The sequence below is a fragment of the Chaetodon auriga genome, chromosome 18, assembly GCF_051107435.1.
Source record: "Chaetodon auriga isolate fChaAug3 chromosome 18, fChaAug3.hap1, whole genome shotgun sequence".
NCBI lineage: Eukaryota > Metazoa > Chordata > Actinopteri > Chaetodontiformes > Chaetodontidae > Chaetodon > Chaetodon auriga.
In genome coordinates, this window is record NC_135091.1 from 21470860 (window position 1) to 21490697 (window position 19838).

The 19838-nt window shown below is 43.2% G+C and overlaps 1 protein-coding gene across 1 annotated transcript in view; it reads left to right on the forward strand.

Annotated features, from left to right (window-relative positions):
* Positions 1-19838, forward strand: part of mdn1 (midasin AAA ATPase 1) — a 56751-nt gene that overhangs the window by 12492 nt on the left and 24421 nt on the right. The window contains exons 21-54 of the mRNA XM_076756094.1: positions 562-709; positions 999-1106; positions 2101-2252; positions 2553-2731; positions 3488-3696; positions 4424-4570; positions 4683-4824; positions 4911-5045; positions 5963-6101; positions 6816-6948; positions 7110-7240; positions 7674-7812; positions 8089-8203; positions 8975-9235; positions 9327-9524; positions 9865-10073; positions 10157-10279; positions 10435-10632; positions 11414-11521; positions 11678-11866; positions 13643-13732; positions 13820-14083; positions 14176-14440; positions 14551-14710; positions 15061-15177; positions 15343-15551; positions 15663-15811; positions 16495-16694; positions 17324-17547; positions 17730-17843; positions 18086-18215; positions 18601-18707; positions 18860-18993; positions 19670-19836. Coding sequence (XP_076612209.1) covers positions 562-709; positions 999-1106; positions 2101-2252; positions 2553-2731; positions 3488-3696; positions 4424-4570; positions 4683-4824; positions 4911-5045; positions 5963-6101; positions 6816-6948; positions 7110-7240; positions 7674-7812; positions 8089-8203; positions 8975-9235; positions 9327-9524; positions 9865-10073; positions 10157-10279; positions 10435-10632; positions 11414-11521; positions 11678-11866; positions 13643-13732; positions 13820-14083; positions 14176-14440; positions 14551-14710; positions 15061-15177; positions 15343-15551; positions 15663-15811; positions 16495-16694; positions 17324-17547; positions 17730-17843; positions 18086-18215; positions 18601-18707; positions 18860-18993; positions 19670-19836 — 5493 coding nt within the window. The remainder of the gene's footprint in view (positions 1-561; positions 710-998; positions 1107-2100; positions 2253-2552; positions 2732-3487; positions 3697-4423; positions 4571-4682; positions 4825-4910; positions 5046-5962; positions 6102-6815; positions 6949-7109; positions 7241-7673; positions 7813-8088; positions 8204-8974; positions 9236-9326; positions 9525-9864; positions 10074-10156; positions 10280-10434; positions 10633-11413; positions 11522-11677; positions 11867-13642; positions 13733-13819; positions 14084-14175; positions 14441-14550; positions 14711-15060; positions 15178-15342; positions 15552-15662; positions 15812-16494; positions 16695-17323; positions 17548-17729; positions 17844-18085; positions 18216-18600; positions 18708-18859; positions 18994-19669; positions 19837-19838) is intronic.

Consider the following 19838-nt stretch of genomic DNA (forward strand, 5'->3'; position numbering starts at 1 on the left):
ACACCTTGAGGGAATTTAAGCAAATTCGGCATAAATGTTAACTGGGAGTCAAGGATGAACTGAATTTGAATAAATACATTTTGGTGGTCTAAAGTCAAAGGTCAAGGTCTCTGTGACCTCAACTGGACCGGTTGGTGGAGGCATACAACCGCACGGTGGTAATTCCAGTTATTTATACACTTGTATAGTTTTGAAATGTGCTAGAATGGAATCATTGTATTGAAAATCAAATGGCAGTAAACTAATAAAGATGTTAATGCTACATTATCTGTCATAGGTTTTCTATTTAGGAAAACTAAACATGATTTTAAGTGGGGTTAGTGCATTAGTAATACATTGGGTTAGGGTTAGGGTTAAGGGCAAGGGCATAGGTTTTTGGCAACACCAAGATATGGTTTTAAAAAATAACGCATTCCAATCCTCTTCAAACAACAGCTCTCAAACAGAACCCTCACTCCTTCCTCACTCTTCATGTCTACTTTGTTGCATTTTTCAGAGCACACAGTGGACTCAAACAGGATGCTGATTTAATCCTGAACAGTAAATTGTGTTTGTGTGCAGTTTTTATCTTGCAGTACGAAAGGAGGCCAACTCACATCTGGTGGATGGGACGGGCCACAGACCTCACTACAGTCTGCGCACCCTGTGCAGGGCTCTGAAGTACGTGGCAGCAAACCCCTGCATCAGTGTGCAGCGCTCACTCTATGAGGTAGGAGGCTTGAGAGATATACGATCTCTTTAAAGGGTCAGTTCACTGAAATCCAAGGGAAAAACATCTTCTCATTTACCTTGAGTGATATTGAGACATGCCAGTATTTTTGGTTTCTTGTTGCCCTTTTCCTCAGGGGTTAGTATAGATGGGTGCTAAAATAAGTTTGGATAATTTCAGTGTTTTTGAGTTTGAATTATTTTGACTTGCTGTTATCTTGTAACATTGTTTCTATCCCCATCACCTGCATGCATTCCAAGTTGACCATCTCCCTGGTTCATGGTTTCAGGGTTTCTGCCTGAGCTTCCTGACTCAGCTAGACAGAAGTTCCCACCCTGTGGTCCAGAAACTGGTGTGTCAGCACATCCTGATAGGCAACACCAAGTGTCTCAAACAAGTAAGACGTTCTGAGAGCTAGTTCCTTCCTTTTGAAGTGCTGTTGAACTATCTTACCTTAAAAGCAGAAGCAATTAGTGCAAACTCTCAAATAGTGTCCAGAGCCTTTATTTACCTGAACCGCACAGAGATGCAGGCCTGGAACAGGCTTATATTAGAGACAGGCCTTTTATTGCTAGTGTCACCTGTTTTGTATGTCACATCATATACCTCCCTGTTTTCTGATGTACTTCTGTTTTAATTTACTGGTGCTAACTCAACTCTCCCTCAATGCTTATGAGTTGTTTTGATAAGTTTAATATAATGTACATTTCCACAGCACTAATTCCATTAGTACAAAAACAATCCATCACTAGTGAGTTTCTCTTTTTAACACAAATGCTGTTTTCATTCACTACATCTGACACGAATCCCTTTTTTGTGAACTGTTGAGCTGTTTTTTGGAAAATTTGACACTTCCACCATAGATGTTTCATATGAAAGAACATTCAGCAGCTGAAAGAGTATAATGTCTTCCTTTCCCGGCAGGCTTTTAATGTGAAACATCTGCAGGAAGGATAGATTTTTCAGTGAGAGTAATTTTGATTTTTAGATTAAACAAAGGGCAAAGTAGAAGAAACTGAAAATAATTTAAGAAAACAGCATTTGTGTTAAAATCTGTCAAATAAAATGCACTTCACTAAAGGGTTCAAGAAAAACATGCTGATATTTAGGGTTTGTCTAATATCGGTTTTTGAAGTCCCTACCATTGATTTTGTATTGAAGCCACCAGTTGCATATATGATGTACTGACTGTGGTTACATTTTTAACTTTCATTGGGGGAAAAAACAAAACAAAAATAAAGCTCTAAAGTGAAACTCACTTTGCTAAAATTATTTCAGAATTAGTAGCAGGTCACTACTACTTCAGATAAATAGCTATGCTTTAAATGTCATACTTTATGTGCACAAGGATATTTATGAATAGATGAAGTATTTTCTTATGATTTCTGCAGCCCATCCCGGCGCCCTCAAACCGGCTGTGTGTGGAGGTGGAGGGCTACTGGGTGTCCCAGGGGGAGATGGAGCTGGCTCTAGACCCCAGCTACATCCTCACCGCCTCAGTCAAACTCAACCTCCGTGACCTCGCCAGAGTGGTGTCTGCAGGGTAGGAAAAGTGTTGCCAAGCCTGACCATCAGCTCAGGTTGATTTATAAATGTCTAGATGTTCATTTTGTTAGAGGTAATTTTGGCCCTTTAGGAAAGGGAATGCATCAGAGTCGATGAAAAATCAAAGCTGGCTTTGTGTAAAATATCATGGCCTGGTGCAACATAAATATTTCTCTTAAATGGAAGTCATTGGCATAGATCATGAAAAAGAGTCCCAAACCAAATGTACACATAAGTATGTTGGCATGGGTGTTGATATACATCAATCACTCTCTCTCTTAATGATTTGGCCTCACAGGACTCACCCGGTGCTGATCCAGGGAGAGACTTCAGTGGGGAAGACCAGTCTGATCCGCTGGCTGGCTGCAGCTACAGGGAACCAGTGTGTGAGAATCAACAACCACGAGCACACCGACATCCAGGAATACATAGGTTGCTACTCATCGGACGCCAGGGGGAAGCTGGTGTTTAAAGAGGGTACGAGCACTGAGGCTGACCTGTTTTGATAAAGAGCAAGGTTCACAATTATTAGGCCATTGCAGTACATTTTAAACTTAGTAAGTAAGTATTAGTTAGTATTTGAGGAACTAACGATAATATGTGGGAAAATGTGGACCTGAAATGCACATAGTCAGTTTTTAAAAGTGGATAACAGTACTTCTTAGATTCAATACAAGAAAAATTAAGAAATGCATAAATTAAATCTCAGAACAATTTTTTATCCCTGGCAGAGCAGAGAAAGACCAGAAATCTGCTGCTCCAAATACTCCAATGTGCATTAATCCACTACTTTAAATTTCCTCTTGTTTGAGAAACATTTGATAAAACTACAGTGATGAACTGTTTTTGAAAATGATCCTTTTTTAAATGGAATTATATACAGTATATGTGAGCTGCCTGTAAAGATGTATGTCATCAGCAGGAGCCAATGGGCTTGGGGCAGAGAGCCACAGACAAAGTATAGAAGTCAGAAAGTGTTGAGAGACAGACTAACACTGTTTGTTTGGGTCTTTTCATGAGATTTGTTGACAACAATATCTTATCTTTTAACATTTCAGTTAGGATGGGACTTAAAATAGAGTCAGTCACAATGAATGGGAGTTGATGATTGGTCTTGACATTTTTGTCTTACGCAAAACATTGAAAACCTGATGAAGTGTAAATCCAGACAGCCCCTGTCTACCACTGAACACCCCCCAGACTAATGTGCCTTTTCCTGTCTGTCTGCTCCAGGTGTTCTGATAGACGCCATGAGGAAAGGCTACTGGATCATCCTGGATGAGCTGAACCTCGCCCCCACCGACGTCCTGGAGGCTCTCAACAGACTGCTTGATGACAACAGGGAGCTCTTTGTGGCCGAGACACAGGAAGTCATCAAGGCTCACCCCAGATTCATGCTGTTTGCTACCCAGAATCCCCCTGGTCTCTACGGTGGTAGAAAGGTACACCATTCACTCAGTCTGAGAGAGTTTTTCAATCTCACTTTGGTCGCACGTAGGTTCAGATCAAGAAGCTTTTCTTTTTTTCTTCTTTTCTTTTTCTTCTTCTTATAATTAATGTTATTATTACAAATATACCAATTAGCATGAACTCTTTCAGGGGGATAAACCCTTTTACTTCTGGTGCGTAACAATAACATATTAAGAAAAGAATTTAAAGAACGATTAAAGCAAATACTTCAAGTCAGGAGTCATTTTGGTGTAATGTGTTTGAAGGATTCATGTCATATTATAATAATTCATTTGAAAATGTGTTTATTTTAATGACATAGCACATGTAGCATTATTCTACATAACCAGGAGCACTGCCAATGTGTTTCTGACTTTTTTCTAATAGGTAACAGTCACATAAAATCATTTACATAGCATCGAACCTGAAGGGCTTAAAGAAGAGAGCTTGACAGTTCCACTCTTCATTAAAACATGTGATCGTTGATTTTAGAAATGAAGCTAATCTTAAAAAATCTTCTTAATCAGAAGACTCTCCGATAGATGTTTGAAACAGGAGAAGGCATTCTGCAGATGTAGACAGGAAGTTTACCAAGAATAGGCTGAATATTGTTTAGATCGCATTTTATCCAACATCTCTAATTGCCATCGTGCTCCACATCTACATGTGAAATAAAAAACCCCAAAACAGTTTGAGTAACCTTTACTAACTGATCTCCAGGTGCTCTCCAGGGCCTTCAGGAACCGCTTCGTGGAGCTGCACTTTGATGAGCTGCCTAGTGGAGAGCTGGAGACCATCCTCCACCAGAGGTGCAGCCTGCCTCCAACCTACTGCACCAAACTGGTCAAGGTCATGCAAGACCTTCAGGTAACTGTACACTCGTGTGCGTCATTGTAGTTCTGTCTGTCTACCCTTTGTGTGACCTGCCTGTCCTGCTTGATTCTAACTGTGTTTGTGGAATGTGTGTTTCCCCCTCCAGTCCTTACGCAGGGGATCTTCTGTGTTTGCGGGGAAACATGGCTTCATCACCCTCAGAGATCTGTTCCGCTGGGCAGACCGCTACAGGCTGGAGGAGCAGACGGTGGCCTCTCAGGATTGGCTGCAGCATTTGGCTGATGATGGTGAGGCTTGTCAGACATTTCTGTAAAATCACCAACCAACAGGTGTGTGCCATTGAAACCTCAATTAAAGCTGGTGTCATCTTCAGGGTACATGCTGCTGGCAGGACGTGTGAGGAAGCCGGAGGAAGAGGCCGTCATCCTGTCCTCCCTGGAGAAGCACTTCAAGAGAACAGTGAACCCTGAAAACCTGTTCTCTCAAAAGCAGGTCACCAGCCAGTTCAGTGAGTGGAACATATCACCTTTTCAGAATTTAGAACACATTGTAGTATGAGCATTTCCTTAATTTGGTGTCTCTGCTTCATAATGTCTTCCAACTACGTCTTTTGTTTGTATTGTTTTGAATGAGAGACCCTTCACGGCAGACATGACATACCATGCGTTTAAAGCGAGACTGTAACTTTGAAAAAAAAAGTGTGACATGGTCGTCCTCTTAAAATAAAAAAAGTTAAATCCAAAAGAGAAAAGAGAAAAGCTCCCTTGCTCTGTTCAGTGCCTTTTGGTATTTTGCTGTTGTGGATTTATTAGTTTTAATATGATCATTAGCTCAAGGTTGCTAATGTTAGCAAACTGTAGATTAGATGTACTAGTGTCATATTTCACTGACTGTATGACTCTTTACTACTTTACTTCTGTTCCACCATGTTTTAACATGTCACAGTTATTTTATCACATTTCGATGGTTTTAGCACAGAAAACACACCAGGAAATTCAACGTGCCATTATTCTAAAATTCACACTTTTGGCCTTAGTGACCGCTATTTAGCAGAGGTTAAATAGCCTTAGTTTATTACAACTTTAAATTTAGCCTGAATTTACAGAAGAGGACACTTTGGTAATATGTTCTTTTTACCCTGTCAGTAGCCAGCAGCAGTTCACCTTTACAGGGACTAAGTTGCACCTTCAAAAAAAGTTTATTTGATTTTGTCATAAGCAAACTGAATACATTTTGCTAGCTTTGTACAGCTCGTATTTAGCTTGTTTTCGTTGAAGGCCACCTATTAAACTTCCCGTTTCTTGGGAGAAGAAAATGTGGACCCTATAGACTTACACTAAACTATTCAATTGGACAGAGAGAATGGAGCCATCTAGCCCGTCTGATGAACACAGTATCCTGCTTTCTTGATCCTCTGATTGGCAGGTCCCTTCATCGACAGCATCGCTGGAGTTCCAGAGGAGTTCCGCCATGTGGTGTGGACACACGGAATGAGGAGGCTAGCTGTGCTAGTAGGACGGGCTCTCCGATTCGGCGAGTCTGTCCTGCTTGTAGGAGACACTGGGTGAGATTCAGATGTCACCGCCAGGCCCAGTTTATTCTGTCTTTGAGAAGATCAGAGGGAAATGGACATAGCCATGCATGCTAGCAGCACGGCTCTGATGTTGGCAGTAATGGTTAATCCTCCACTTTGGTCCAGACTGAAATATCCCAACAACTGCTCGACAGACAGAGGGGAAACTTTGTCTAATACTTTAGTACAAATGCCAATCCAATAACATTCCCACTAACCTAAGTTGTACGTTGTGTTATTTGTTAATTAGCTTATGCTAAATGAAGATGCTGAGCATGGAAAACCAGCTTAACATCAGCATGTTAGCATTGTCACTGTGATCATGTCAATGTTGACATTTAGCTTAAAGCTTGTAAATACAGCTTCACAGAGCTGCTTGTTCTGTATTTGAAATCACACAAAACAGTCAGACTCTGATCCAGCACAGACAGCAAAGTACCTGGGATGAAAATTGTGAAATGACAAAAAAAAATCTGTTGTACTCTTTAAGTGTGTGTGTGTGTGAGTATCTGGTCGTTGCAGCATACATCCTTTGTGTTGGCTGACTTAATGTGTGACTTGAGCTTTGTCAAGTTGGATTTGGATTTGGATTCCTCTTGGCTGGCACCCCATAAAATGAGAATGAAATAATAGTTTCACACTAAAGCCGTCACAGTGTGTGATTATTTTAATCACGCTAAGCTCTTCTTCCTCTTCCCTCACCAGATGTGGAAAGACTACAATCTGTCAGCTGTTTGCTGCTCTGGGTGGACAGAAGTTTTTCTCTGTCAACTGTCACCTTCACATGGAGACGTCTGACTTCCTGGGAGGCCTGAGACCTGTCAGACACACACATCAGGTACGGATGAGTGTGTGGTGGAAGGAAAACATCAGATTCAGAAAAACTCAGAAAAAAAATCTGATATATTCAATAAAAGATGAAAAAATCTATTTGTTGTCATTTTGCTGTCTGTGTGTGTGTGTGTGTGTGTGTGTGTGTGTGTGTGTGTGTGTGTGTAGACTGACAGTGAGGACAGCAGGCTGTTTCAGTGGCATGACGGCCCCTTGGTGCTTGCCATGAGGGAGGGAGGAGTGTTTCTCATGGATGAGATCTCCCTGGCAGACGACTCAGTGCTGGAGAGGCTCAACAGGTAGACACACACGCAGCTTTTGTGGCCCAAAATGTGTTATGTGCACATTCTAACAGAATTTACATTTCATTACGTTAGTGATATCAGCAAGTTTGGATTTAGGCCACTCCCAGGACAAATAAAGACTTTTTAACTCTATTTACCACAAATTGGCTTCGCTGATCCTTTTCAAGCTTCTATTGCACATCTCAATAACAGGGATAAGAATTGTATGCAGTGTAGTGTACTGTATGACACTTGAGTGTGTACTGCCATGGAGTCTACTTTTGTTTCGCTTGGTATGATATTTTATATGGCACATTTAGCTCACATTGTATTTTGAGCAACAATCCAAAATGAACATGACACGTTGCCCCATAGTCAACCACATACTACAGTATATATATAACAGTCAGAAAAAGAGCCCCTGACAGCGTGTTGTGTTTGCTGTCAGTGTTCTAGAGACGGAGAAGTCCCTCGTACTGGCAGAGAAGGGTAGCGGGGACAATGATGACGTGGAGCTGATCGAAGCAGCTGCAGGTTTCCGTCTGGTGGCCACCATGAACCCTGGAGGAGACTTTGGCAAGAAGGAGGTAAAAACAAAAAATAAAAAGAGTGCCGGTGAAGCTTTGGATGAAGGAAGCAAAAGCAGGAGAAAAGTGAAACTGCTGACACAATGCACAGAAGACACAAGTCCCGCCTGCTGATTTTTGACAGCTTCGTGTTTGCCTGTATTTCATTTGAATGAATTTGAAGGTCGGATGTTGATTTCACATGCTTTTTAAACTGTATGAATGTGTTTTAAGAGTAATTAACTATGACAGTGTGCAGGCAGAGTCTGATGTCTGTGCTTGTCTGTTTTTCCAAAGCTCTCTCCTGCACTCAGGAACCGCTTCACAGAGATCTGGTGTCCTCAGAGCAACAGCCGCAGTGACCTGGTTCAGATCATCCAGCACAACCTGCGCTCGGGCCTCTCCCTCGATGGTAAACTCAAACTGTTTCATATTATACAATAAATATTTCAGTCTTTTGATTGCTTGACAAATTTGAGCGACATAACTTGTACATAACCATTATTACATAATCATTGTACCATAATTATAGTTGAATGTCTGAATTATTTATCACAAAATCTTTATTTGATCTTTTGTATTAAATGATTTGGAGAAAAATTTTGTTTCCTCATAATAGACATGAAATTGTTCTGAAATGCTAATTCAAATTCTATTTTTTAGCAACAAAGCAAAGCAGCAAAGCTCAAGGGACATTTTCTGGCACAGTGTAGTCAGCCCATGTTTCCCTCACTACCTGGAAAGTGCCATATGTTCCTATGTGACTGTGTTGATCGACCCACAGTACACTTACTGCTCAGCACCAAACAGCATACAAAGTTAGAGACTAGCTTGCAGAGAAAGTGGAGTATTTAGCAGCTGAAGAGTCTGGTGGTTTCTCAGGCGTTGGTGGAGACCAAAAACAGAGGCAAAAGAGACTGAATATTCATTCATCATTTGGACACAAAGATGGCTCCAAGTGACAGCTAGTGATGCTGTGTGTCTGCTGTATTTGAAATAGGCGACTGTTTGCTGACTCTTGCATCACACCAGCTTAGTAAGGTGATAGTATGTCAGTGTTGTGTTTACAGCCTGTGGACAACATTTTACTGTTCTGAAAACTCAGAAACGCAGAGCATCACTTACAGCTCACAGCAGTAAGGTCAAAGTTGAAACTGATGTGGTTTGCTTGTCTCAAATGCAGGCGGCGATATCGCAGAGCTGATGCTGGACTTCATGGAGTGGCTCACCCAACAGGACTTCGGCCGGCGCTGCATCCTGAGCGTCAGGGACATCCTGTCTTGGGTTAACTTCCTGAACACTGTGTGTGAGCGGGACGAGGACGGCTTCATGACCATGGGAGCCCTGGAAGATGAAGAAGAGGCAGAGTGGGACCTGAGACTGGACACTGTCACTGCCTTCATTCACGCCGCATGTCTGGTCTACATAGATGGCATTGGTTCTGGTGAGCTGACAGCTTATTTTTATTTCTACTGAGAATTGCTCTCGTTTGAGGTGTTTGAGGTTATGTGATCTGAGACTCCCTTGTCTTGTAGGGACCACAGTGTCCAGCGCAGACAGCGCCCTCCTGGCACGCCGGCTGTGCCTCGGCTTCCTGCAGCAGCGGCTGAGCAAGATGACCAAGCTGGATCAGGACATGCTGGACGCCCTGAGAGTCTATGACAGCAGCCTGCCGCGGGAACCCCAGTGGGGTGAAGATTTCTTCGGCATCGACCCCTTCTACATTGCCTTAGGTACTGATTCCAAGTAATTCAGATTTATGAGCCGCTGTATTCATATCCTATGTCATCATCTGCTTCTTGTGCTTTCATTCAAACCTCTCAAACTGTATATTAAAATGTTTAATTTCATCACATTCCTTACATAAAACTGCATCTGCTGGTGGAAGCCCTGCCCACATCTGCCCAGAACATGTTTTTGCAGTTCAAAGAAAAATGCAAAATGCAGTTTTTCTTGTATTTTTTTTATTTGGGCTCCTGAGTATTGTTTGAAGACAGACTTGAAGAGTCTGAGACCGAGACGTTTCCCTTCTTGTGGTTGAGTCAAATTGCTCATTACCATTACTCCACTCAGGGCCTCAGACCGAGAGCCGCAACCTCTCAGACTACGCCATCGCAGCAGGCACCACCGCCGTGAATGCCCAGAGGCTTCTTCGTGCGCTGAAGCTGCAGAGACCCGTGCTGCTGGAGGGCTCACCTGGTGTGGGAAAGACCAGCCTGGTGGCAGCGCTGGCAAAAGCCTCTGGGAACCGCCTGGTCAGAATCAACCTGTCAGAGCAGACGGTAAGCCCTCCTCTGAATACTCAGACACTCTCCTTTGTGCTCCTGGCTGAGCTCTGAGGCTGATGATGTGCACTCTCTGGCAGGATGTCACTGATTTGTTTGGGACTGATCTCCCTGTGGAGGGAGGGAAAGGAGGAGAGTTCGCGTGGCGCGATGGCCCCCTTTTGGCTGCTTTGAAGGCAGGCCACTGGGTTGTCCTGGACGAGGTAAGGACCACTGTTGAGACATTTGTACAGTTTTGAACACCAGTTTTTTATGGCTCGGAGCCTGTTTATTTTTAGCAAACCTTCATAAAATAAATGGTTATCTGATGCTTCTGGTATAATCTGATATTAAACTGACTTGTTCCTCATTCTGCCAGCTGAACCTGGCTTCTCAGTCAGTGTTGGAGGGTCTGAACGCCTGCTTTGATCACCGAGCAGAGGTCTACATTCCTGAACTGGGCATGAGCTTCCAGGTTCAACATGAGAAGACCAAGATCTTTGGCTGCCAGAACCCCTTCACCCAGGGCGGTGGGCGTAAGGGTCTGCCCAAATCCTTCCTCAACAGATTCACTCAGGTAAGGCTTGTTTGTTTATTTGTTGCTTCCTTGCTGTGTGTAATTCTCTTCTTCTTTACTCATTCATCTATTTATGTATTTATGGGATTTTTTTTCTTTTTAAATGAATTTAAAAGTACACTACTTTTACAGGATTTGGACTTTTTTTGGTTTACCTAACACTTATTTCAACAGCAAATATCTGTTGAGGTCAGAGATCTCGACAAAACAACACCAAAACGTATTAATACTGAAAAGGCCAAGAACAGAGGCAATTAACAAGGCCATCATTTACCATAGAATTAACATTACTCCTAATACACCTTTAATTTGTTTATATTCAATATTAATATTCAAATGCATTGATATTCACATCCTGTAGACGTGCTTGTTGCTTAGCACAGCATCATTAATGATAATATCCTTTAAAACAATATCCTGTTCATTCATTGTTTAGAGCTGATTAACAGTTAATTGATTACTCAATCCTTTGATCAACAGAAATTAATTTGACGATTGATTAATCAGTTCAGTCAGTTTTCAAGGAAAGGTTCCAGACTTTCTCTGGTGGCAGATTCTCAAACATGATGATTTTCTGCTTTTCTCTGTGTGATATGTTTTTACACTAAATATCCTCTGGCTTTCAGGCTGTTGGTCAGACAATGTAAGACATTTGAAAAGAAAAAAAAAAAAAATAGAACTCAGAGAAAAAGCCACAATCTTATCACTGAGCAAAACAATAGCACTAATAGATTGTTTTTCATCCCTGTTCATGGAATCTGACTTATCTCTGTGTTCTCAGGTTTTTGTGGACCAGCTGACAAGCAAAGACATGGAGTTCATAGGAGACTCCATTTTCCCCAGCATTGACAAGGAAATCGTTGCTAAAATGGTGGAGTTCAGTAACAGGGTGGGTTTCTCTTCCCTTACTGTTGTATGACTTTGACTGTCTGCAGAAAGGACAAGTTGACAAGTGTTGACTGGTCCAGCGTCAGGCTGTGTTTCACACGTGTGAAGCTGTTAGTGAGTCAAAAGACACATAAAGGTTTGTTTCTGCTCTCAACAGCTTGTCCAGGAGGTGTGTGTGGAGCGGCAGTGGGGTCAGAAAGGAAGCCCCTGGGAGTTCAACCTGCGCGACATGTTCCGCTGGTGTCAGCTGATGCAGGCTGACCAATCACCAGGATTTTTCAACCCAGGCCAGCATGTAGCCTTGGTGTATGCTGACAGGATGAGATCAGAGGCTGACAAGGCTCAGGTACACTGTTTCAAAAACGTAGCTTTTACCTGAGGGTCCACAAGAAACTTCATATATCAATGAATTTCATATGTTTAATCAAAAATGTGATTAGCAGGATTTATACTTTTGTATAATGTTTAATTGTTTTATGGTGTTACTGTTGGTTAAGTATGGAATGATTGTAAATGACATACAAGAGCGTTTCATGCTGTCGACCACAGTCCGCTACTGAAGGTGCTGTCGGAAATGTGTTCTGTCCATTTGTGTTAAAATGGTTTGCCTCATATTTAATCTATAGATTTCAGGGAGTTGAGGTTGAGTCCTCTGTCTGGAGGTCAGCCTTTGATTTGTGGTGTCCCACAGGCTGCTGTGGTGGTTATGTTTAATGACCCAGACATTTTGGTTTTGTATAAGAACGAGGACACGCTGAAGATGGTCTCTGCCAAACCCTCTGATGGTTATTTAAGATGTTTTTTAGACTGTAGTCTGGCTGGAGAGAGTGTGGCCTTCTGGGAAAGTGAGCAGCAGGACCAGATTTTTGGTTAGAAAACCAAAATTAATCACTAAAGAAAGTTTGAGGCAGCTGGCCAATTATCTTGTTTTGAGATGTTTTTGACTGTTCAGTGTGGTCATTGTGTGAAGGTCTGGGAAAGCTCAAAGTATCTCAGAGACCACCTCTGACATGTTGGGGTAATTCATTCCCATCACACCAGAGGAAGTGAACTGTGAGTTTTTATACCAGCATGGGTCATTTTTCCTTTATGAGTGATTTACCATTGTACATTGAACAAGAATGATCACCACAGTCTAATATTGTTTATTGTATGCTACCTTTTATTAGTGGACTTGGACTGAAAAAAAAAAAAATTCTGGGCAAATGAAATTCTCTCACTTTTCTGCATTCAGAAAGTGTTGTGTTTTCAGGTCATCTGTCCATCTGCCTGTACTTAGGTACGTGCATCCCATTCTCGTGACCACGATAAATTTGGCACAAACGTTCACTTGGACTCAAGGATGAACTGATTAGATTTTGGTCAGTGTGACCACACACATTTTTGACCTTAATTCAAGAACTGAAACACTAATTATGACAGAATTTCACACAAATTTCACACAAATTTTCACACAAATGTCTCAAAATAATGAAGTGATGGCATTTTATATCCAAAAGGTCAAAGATCAGCTTCACTCTTTGACATCAGAATGTTGTGCAAAAACACTTTTCTGACCGTTATTTAACACCGTCACTCAGGAACAGAAGGCCAGATCGTGACCATATTTCACGTTTGCTCAGGTATTGAATTGGAGACTGTAATCTTGGGTGTCCACCTTGAAACTCTGCTGATTGTACAGATCTTCTGTGCTGCTGGTTGAAGACGTGTATGAAGAATCCACATTTTAGAATTTGTAGCTTCTTTGCAGCAGCATCCATATTTGAAGCATTGTAGTCCACCACAAGCACCACAAGCACAATCATTGGTTTTGTTGATATTGAGCTTCATGTGATTGTTGTTGCACCATGTGATGAAGCTCTCATCAGTCCCCTGTACTCCTCTGGAAAAATAGTCTCTACGTGAAGACGCCATGTTTCTCACTGGAAATTATTCACTGAAATCATAGATGTCAACATAGTGATAACTTCCTTCCCTAAAAAAGATGCTTAATATGACATGAATGTAAACTGCACCTCGACCTCTTGTTGTCACTCACCTGTTTGGAAAGCCTTTTTCCACTGCTTTTGTGAAGTGAAAAAATACACAGTTCAGTCTGTGAACCCCCTCCTGTCCCACACAGGTGCTGTCTGTGTTCAGGAAGGTGTTTGGAGAGGACTTTGAGCCTTATAGTGGCTCCAGACAGTTCCACATCACTCCGCTCAACCTGCAGGTTTGTCAGAAAACGACGCCTCGTCCTGTTTTTCAGCAGCAAATACATATTGACAAAGTTAAAGAGTTCTTCTTCTTCCCCTGTTAGGTTGGCTTCTCTGTTCTGCAGCGCAGCGGTGGAGCCCCTGTGGCCCTGGACCCCCCGCTGTCAATCACACATCAGGCACTGCGGCCCCTGGAATCCATAATGAAGTGTGTGGAGAAGGGCTGGATGACCATACTGGTCGGCCCTACGGCCAGCGGAAAGACCAGCCTGGTGAGACTGCTGTCTCTGCTGACGGGACACCGCCTCAGGGTCATGGCCATGAACAGTGCCATGGACACCACGGAGCTGCTGGGGGGCTTCGAACAGGTAACCAGGACCTTGGGTTTCTAGTTTACTAAGCTTTTTTCATTGTCTTAAACCAGCAGAGCACATCACTTTCCCTTTTTTCTTAATTCCAGGTGGATATCATGCGGCCATGGCAACAAGTGCTGGAGAGCGTCGACTACATAGTTGCCATGGTCATAAGGCGTGGCCTGATGTCACTGGATGTTGGCATACAGGACACAGAGTTCCTGCTGCAGACCTGGGGTCTGTTCTGCCACTGGCTGAAGGAGGAAGGACTGCAAAGAACTGGAGGAACCGTCAACTCAGAGGCACTGAACAAACTCGAGGTCATCATCCTACTCCTGCAGAAGCTCAACACCAAGCTCAAAGTGTTCACAGGTAATGGTCTGATAGCTGAATACTGCCTCAGATACAGGGAATTCTTATTTTTATTGATTAGTCTTGTTAGTGTAAGAATGTGTTGTAACATGCATGCGTTTGTCCTCCAGACATGTCCAAACTGCAGATGGACTTCACGCTGCTGAAGGAGCGCCTGGCTCAGTTGGAGGATGGCTGGACAAACGGAGGCTTTGAGTGGTTGGACGGTATGCTGGTCCAGGCCCTGCAGGCTGGTGACTGGCTGCTCATGGACAACGTCAACTTCTGCAGGTGAGGAAGAGTGCAGTGTTCTAAGTGTGTTTCAGTGTGTTGGCGACATCATTGGGCTGAGTTTCACAGTTGTTTAAAAGGCATCAAAGACCACACACATGGTAAAACTCAGGTGTACAGATGTACTCAAGCTAGTGAGAAGTCTTATCCAGGGAAATGATGTGAAACATCTCAAAGATTTGAAACATTTAAAGATGCACTGAAATGTGCATAATATTGTCAGATTGTAATCACTTTTTTGGACAACAGTGGAATTAGTATTTTTGCTTCATAAAGTACACACAGAAATCAGATAAATAGCAACTAGATAAACTGTCCTGTTTTGCACTGATGGTGTATTATGTGCTTAGTGCCTCCGTCCTAGATCGCCTCAATGCACTGCTGGAGCCCAGTGGATCCCTCACCATCAACGAACGTGGTGTCATAGACGGGAAGACCCCCCAAATCACCCCACATCCTAACTTCAGGTAGTATGCAAAATTATTGTCTGTTCACTTTTGTTAAAGTCATGAAAGAAGTAGAGATGCACCAGAACTGGTACCCAAAGCCCAGACATCAGTATCTGTATCAGAACTGAAAATTGGTGCATTCCTTGAAAGAAGTCAATGCTCAGCTGGTGTGTGTCTGTGCAGGTTGTTCCTGACCATGGACCCTGTGCATGGGGAGCTCTCCAGAGCCATGAGGAACAGAGGGGTGGAGATTTACATCCCAGGGGAAGATGAGGGACTCTGCTGGGACGCACTGGACCTGAAGACCCTTCTTCACACTGCAGGGGTGACTGGAGACTGTGTGTGTGATCTGCTGATAGAAATACATAAAAGCATCAAATCTGCCATCTGGGGTAAGCACCGAGTAATGACAGCATGTACTGTAGATACAGCATAAATAGTATACTGTCAGCCAGTCAGTCTGCAGAGTGAAATAAAAAAGAACTCTGCCTTCTATCTTTCAGATTCCCCGGCCTCATCAGTTGCCTCCCTCCTCCATGCTGCCACCCTGCTGTCGTGCCAGCTGCAGAGAGGTGTAGATTTACCCAGCGCCCTGCAGCACGCCTGTGGAGAGGCCTACTCACTGTGCCAACGCACCACTGCCAGCCAAAAGGTATCAACACTCCCCTATCAGTCTAAATCTGGGATTCTTCTCTCTGGCCTTGTCTTTCACTGTTCCTGTCCAGTCACAGCTGAGTCATCCATCATTCAAGATAAAGAACAGCATACACGACGTGGGTGTGATATTTGACTCAAGTCTGTCATTGGGAATCAATCATTCTTCCTTCAGCTGGGGGGTTAAGCCAAAAATAGGTCATTTTTAAGTGTCTTAGGTTTGCCTTGCTTTTATTTCTTCTGATTTATGTTATTGAAATTTCCTTTTTTTTCTGGTCTGAGCCATAAATTCGTTGCTTGTATCAAGCTTGTACAAAACACTCCCACCCAACTGTTGACCCAGGCTGGGAAAAGACAAACCGTTCTTCCTCCTTCACTGGCTCCTGTTGCCTGGTGTAAGATCCTGGTGATAACTTCTCAAGCATTTCATGGTCAGGCTCACAGTTATATTTTGAATCCCTATGAGTCACAACGTAGCCTGAAGTCCTCAGGCAAGGTTCTCCTGGCTGCCCCTAGTATGCACTATATTACCAGGGGAGACCAACCTTTAGTCTATTCATGGATTCCACAGCATAAATTTGAGTGTTTTTGACCTTCCTCTAGCATAAAGGGATCTACTGAGTATATTTATGCTAGCTGGAGGGTAAAGAAGTAATAATAGATGCGTTGTTATCCCTCCAGCAAGCCCAGCAGTTGATTGAGCAGCACTTGGCCATCCTGGACACAGAGGATTGGGGTAGTGGGCTGCTGTGTGCTGGAGTTTGGCCTGATGGCTTCCCCTCTGCCCTCCTCTCCACGGAGGACTCCTGTTTCTCTGCTGTACTCCGAGATGGACAGGTCCTTTCATTTTGTTTGAACACCCTCAGCCTGCAGGGCAAACGGTAAGGATGGTAACAGCACAATTACATGAGCTTGCAGCAGAAACACATCACTACCTGTCTATGAGTATGAACCTATGAATCTATCCTGGAAGGACTTACCCAGTATAGGAGAAGATATGAAAGGAAATAAAGTTTGACCTGAAGTTGAAACACTGAAAGCACCTAAAGTTCATATGAAAACGTATATAAACCGGCGATGGGGAACCGCCTTCCTCCTAAGATTCATATCAACGTTTATAAGATCTCTAATGGCCATATTAACTTATTTTAACGCATACATCACACTAACCTCTAATGCAATGGCTGGAAGTCTTTGGTGTGGCTTCTGTTGTCGGTTGACAGTGATGATGATGATGCTACTCCCAGACAGTTTTCCAGGTTTGGGTCAGTCAGTCTTGAGTGGAAGTGAGAGTCAGTGAGTCAGTCAGTTAAGAAAACAGACTTAAGACAGACTTAAGTCTAATTTAAAGATGAATGTAGTGGAAGTGTCAGTTGATGTATAAGCACTGAAAGCAGTTAAACTGTCAGTTAAAGTTGAAGACCTGAGAAGAGTTGAAATGGCAGTTAAAAAAAAGTTGTAAAGTGGAGTACTTTTAGAAAATAATGACACACTCGTGTGTTATGCACAGGAATCGTCCACTGAGCCTGAGTGACCTGCAGAGGGCTTTGCAGAGCAGCGGCGTCCATGAAGGTCTAGTGTTCTCCGGAGGAGTGGTGGATCTGGCGGAGGGAGATGCTCTGAGGCTGATCCCCACAGCGGTGAGGCTGCTCACAGAGAGAGCCTCTCATGGAGACTGGATCCTCCGCAGCAGCTGGCTCTCACACCTGGGGAAGAGCTACAAATATGTCCCTGGTGTGTTACTCTGCCCACACAAACACACACAGCACCCTCACACTCAAAGCACGATATTCATGAGAAGTGACAGACAGATTCATGTGTGTGATTCAGAATCACACGACCTTGCTGAAATTCAAATGGAGTAGGACTGTCCAGTACTTTAGATCGTAAAACAATGTGCTTCTTGAATCTTCCAGATCCAGCTCTGGTCCAGGTGGAGGCAGGAAACAGGGCTCTGAAGGCTGTGTTTGGCAGCAAACTTGCTGCCAAGGGCAAGTCTCTAGCAGAGCTGCTCCAGCCTCACAGCATTGGTAAACTCTTTGGTTGTCTTGTTGTCCTGTTAAAAAACACAAGCAAATATAAATATATGTTTAATGTATAAGATAGAAAGTCTAAAATTTTAGATTGCCATCAGAAATAGTTCCACTAGTTAATACTGTCATCAAGGTGGAAATCATTGTCCACAGTGATGCTAGTTTTAAGGTTATGCTCAACACAGAAATCTCAAGGAACTACTGTGATGAGACTTAACCACTGTTTGTTATATTGCCAGATGAATACAGGATTCTGGTGGACATGCGGTGGAACAAGCAATACCTGGATATTTTAGCCAACAAGTGCAACTTTGAAGACGAGGAGAGATACATGGAGTTTCTGGAGGCACTGAACGCCGTCGCCAACAGGTAGAGTGGGAGGTCGCCAGTCAGCTTTGTGCTGATTGCCACATGCAGAATTTGGTCTGAGGCATGTTGCCCATACATGACTCAAGTACTGCTCACTGAGTTAAAGATGGCTGTAGTAGAGTGAGTCAGCATATGTTCTTTGGCAAGTGGAGGGGTAAAATAAATCAAGTGCAAAACACAATATGCAATGCAAAGAATGAGAGATATCTGAAAATGTATAACATCGTTTTTTCAGAGGTCTTGAATGGTTGGAAATTGAAAACCTTTGATATTCTTTCTTATAATGCAAAGTAATCTTGTATTAAGTATATGAACCATGAAGTAAAAGCTAGAGAATTCATGTGACAATGTTCTCAAAGGTGCGAATAATTTGTTTGTTTGGAAGGATTGTTCTGATGATGGACAGGGAGGAGCGGTCCGTCATCTGCACGTGTGCGATCAACCTGTCTGCTCAGAACTGTGCCCTGAGAATAGCCACAGCCTTCAGCAAGGGTATGCACAGCACACTTTGGGCAGTGATGAACTCATGCAAGAGCGCAATTCTCACAGTTACAATTCAAAACAACACCAGAATGTCCACCCACTGAGTAATGCAGCATGCAGCACGGTGCGTAACTGAGAACATGTCTTCCTCCCCTGAACAGGGACTGTGGACATTGGTCACCTGCCCCACCCAGTGCTGATGCACCTGCGGACCTTTTTTGACCTGTGGGACTCGTTCACCCTGCAGGCTGTGCAGAGCGGACAGCCCCACATCTCAGACCACATCATGTTTGAGGTCAGAACTCGCGTCTTTCCACAACTTTCTACAACTACTCTTTCTGTAGTCTACAACTACAGCTGCTGCTACTACTACAAATACTGTTACTACTTATCTTACTGCAATGCTACTAGCACTGGTAAAGTTCTGCTACTGCTGGTACTGCTACTATTATTCGGACTGCTACCACCACTACTATTGCTACTACTATTAAAATTGCTACTGTTATGGCTCCTGATAGCAGCTGCTGCTGTTATTACTGCTACATTTACTATTGCTACTGTCACTCTTGCTGGCAGTACTACAGTTCTACTCCTACCACTACTGCTACTGCAGTTCCTATTACCACTATTACTGAAACAGAAATAACAGTAACACCTATACCTTTGGTACTGCTTGTTCAATAGCTGTCTGTACTATACTACCTCCTGTACTTTTACTCTCCAATATTAAAATCACTTGTACTGCTTTGTACTCTTTTAGCTGCATAGTTAACAATAAATAGCGCAGGTTAGTCATTGCAGGAAGAGCAGAACGAAATGGAATATAAGATAATGTAAAACCCCACCACCTCCATACATTGCTCCAAAATCATGAAGGAAATGCGAGTCTTCAGAGGTTAAACTGGCTTCAAACTTTGCTGCATTGCTGTATTCCCCTCAGTCATGGTGTTCTGCCTGTGTTGTGTGTTCAGATCCTGCAGCTGCTGCAGTGGCTCGATCGATTCTGGGATGTCTGCAGCACGCTGCCGGCTGACTCTCAGGGCATCTCTGTGCTGTCCCTGCACTGGCAGTGGGTGCAGAAACACCTCATCCTCCGGCTGCCCGAGCTGCTGCTGGGAGACAATGACGCCACATTCGAGT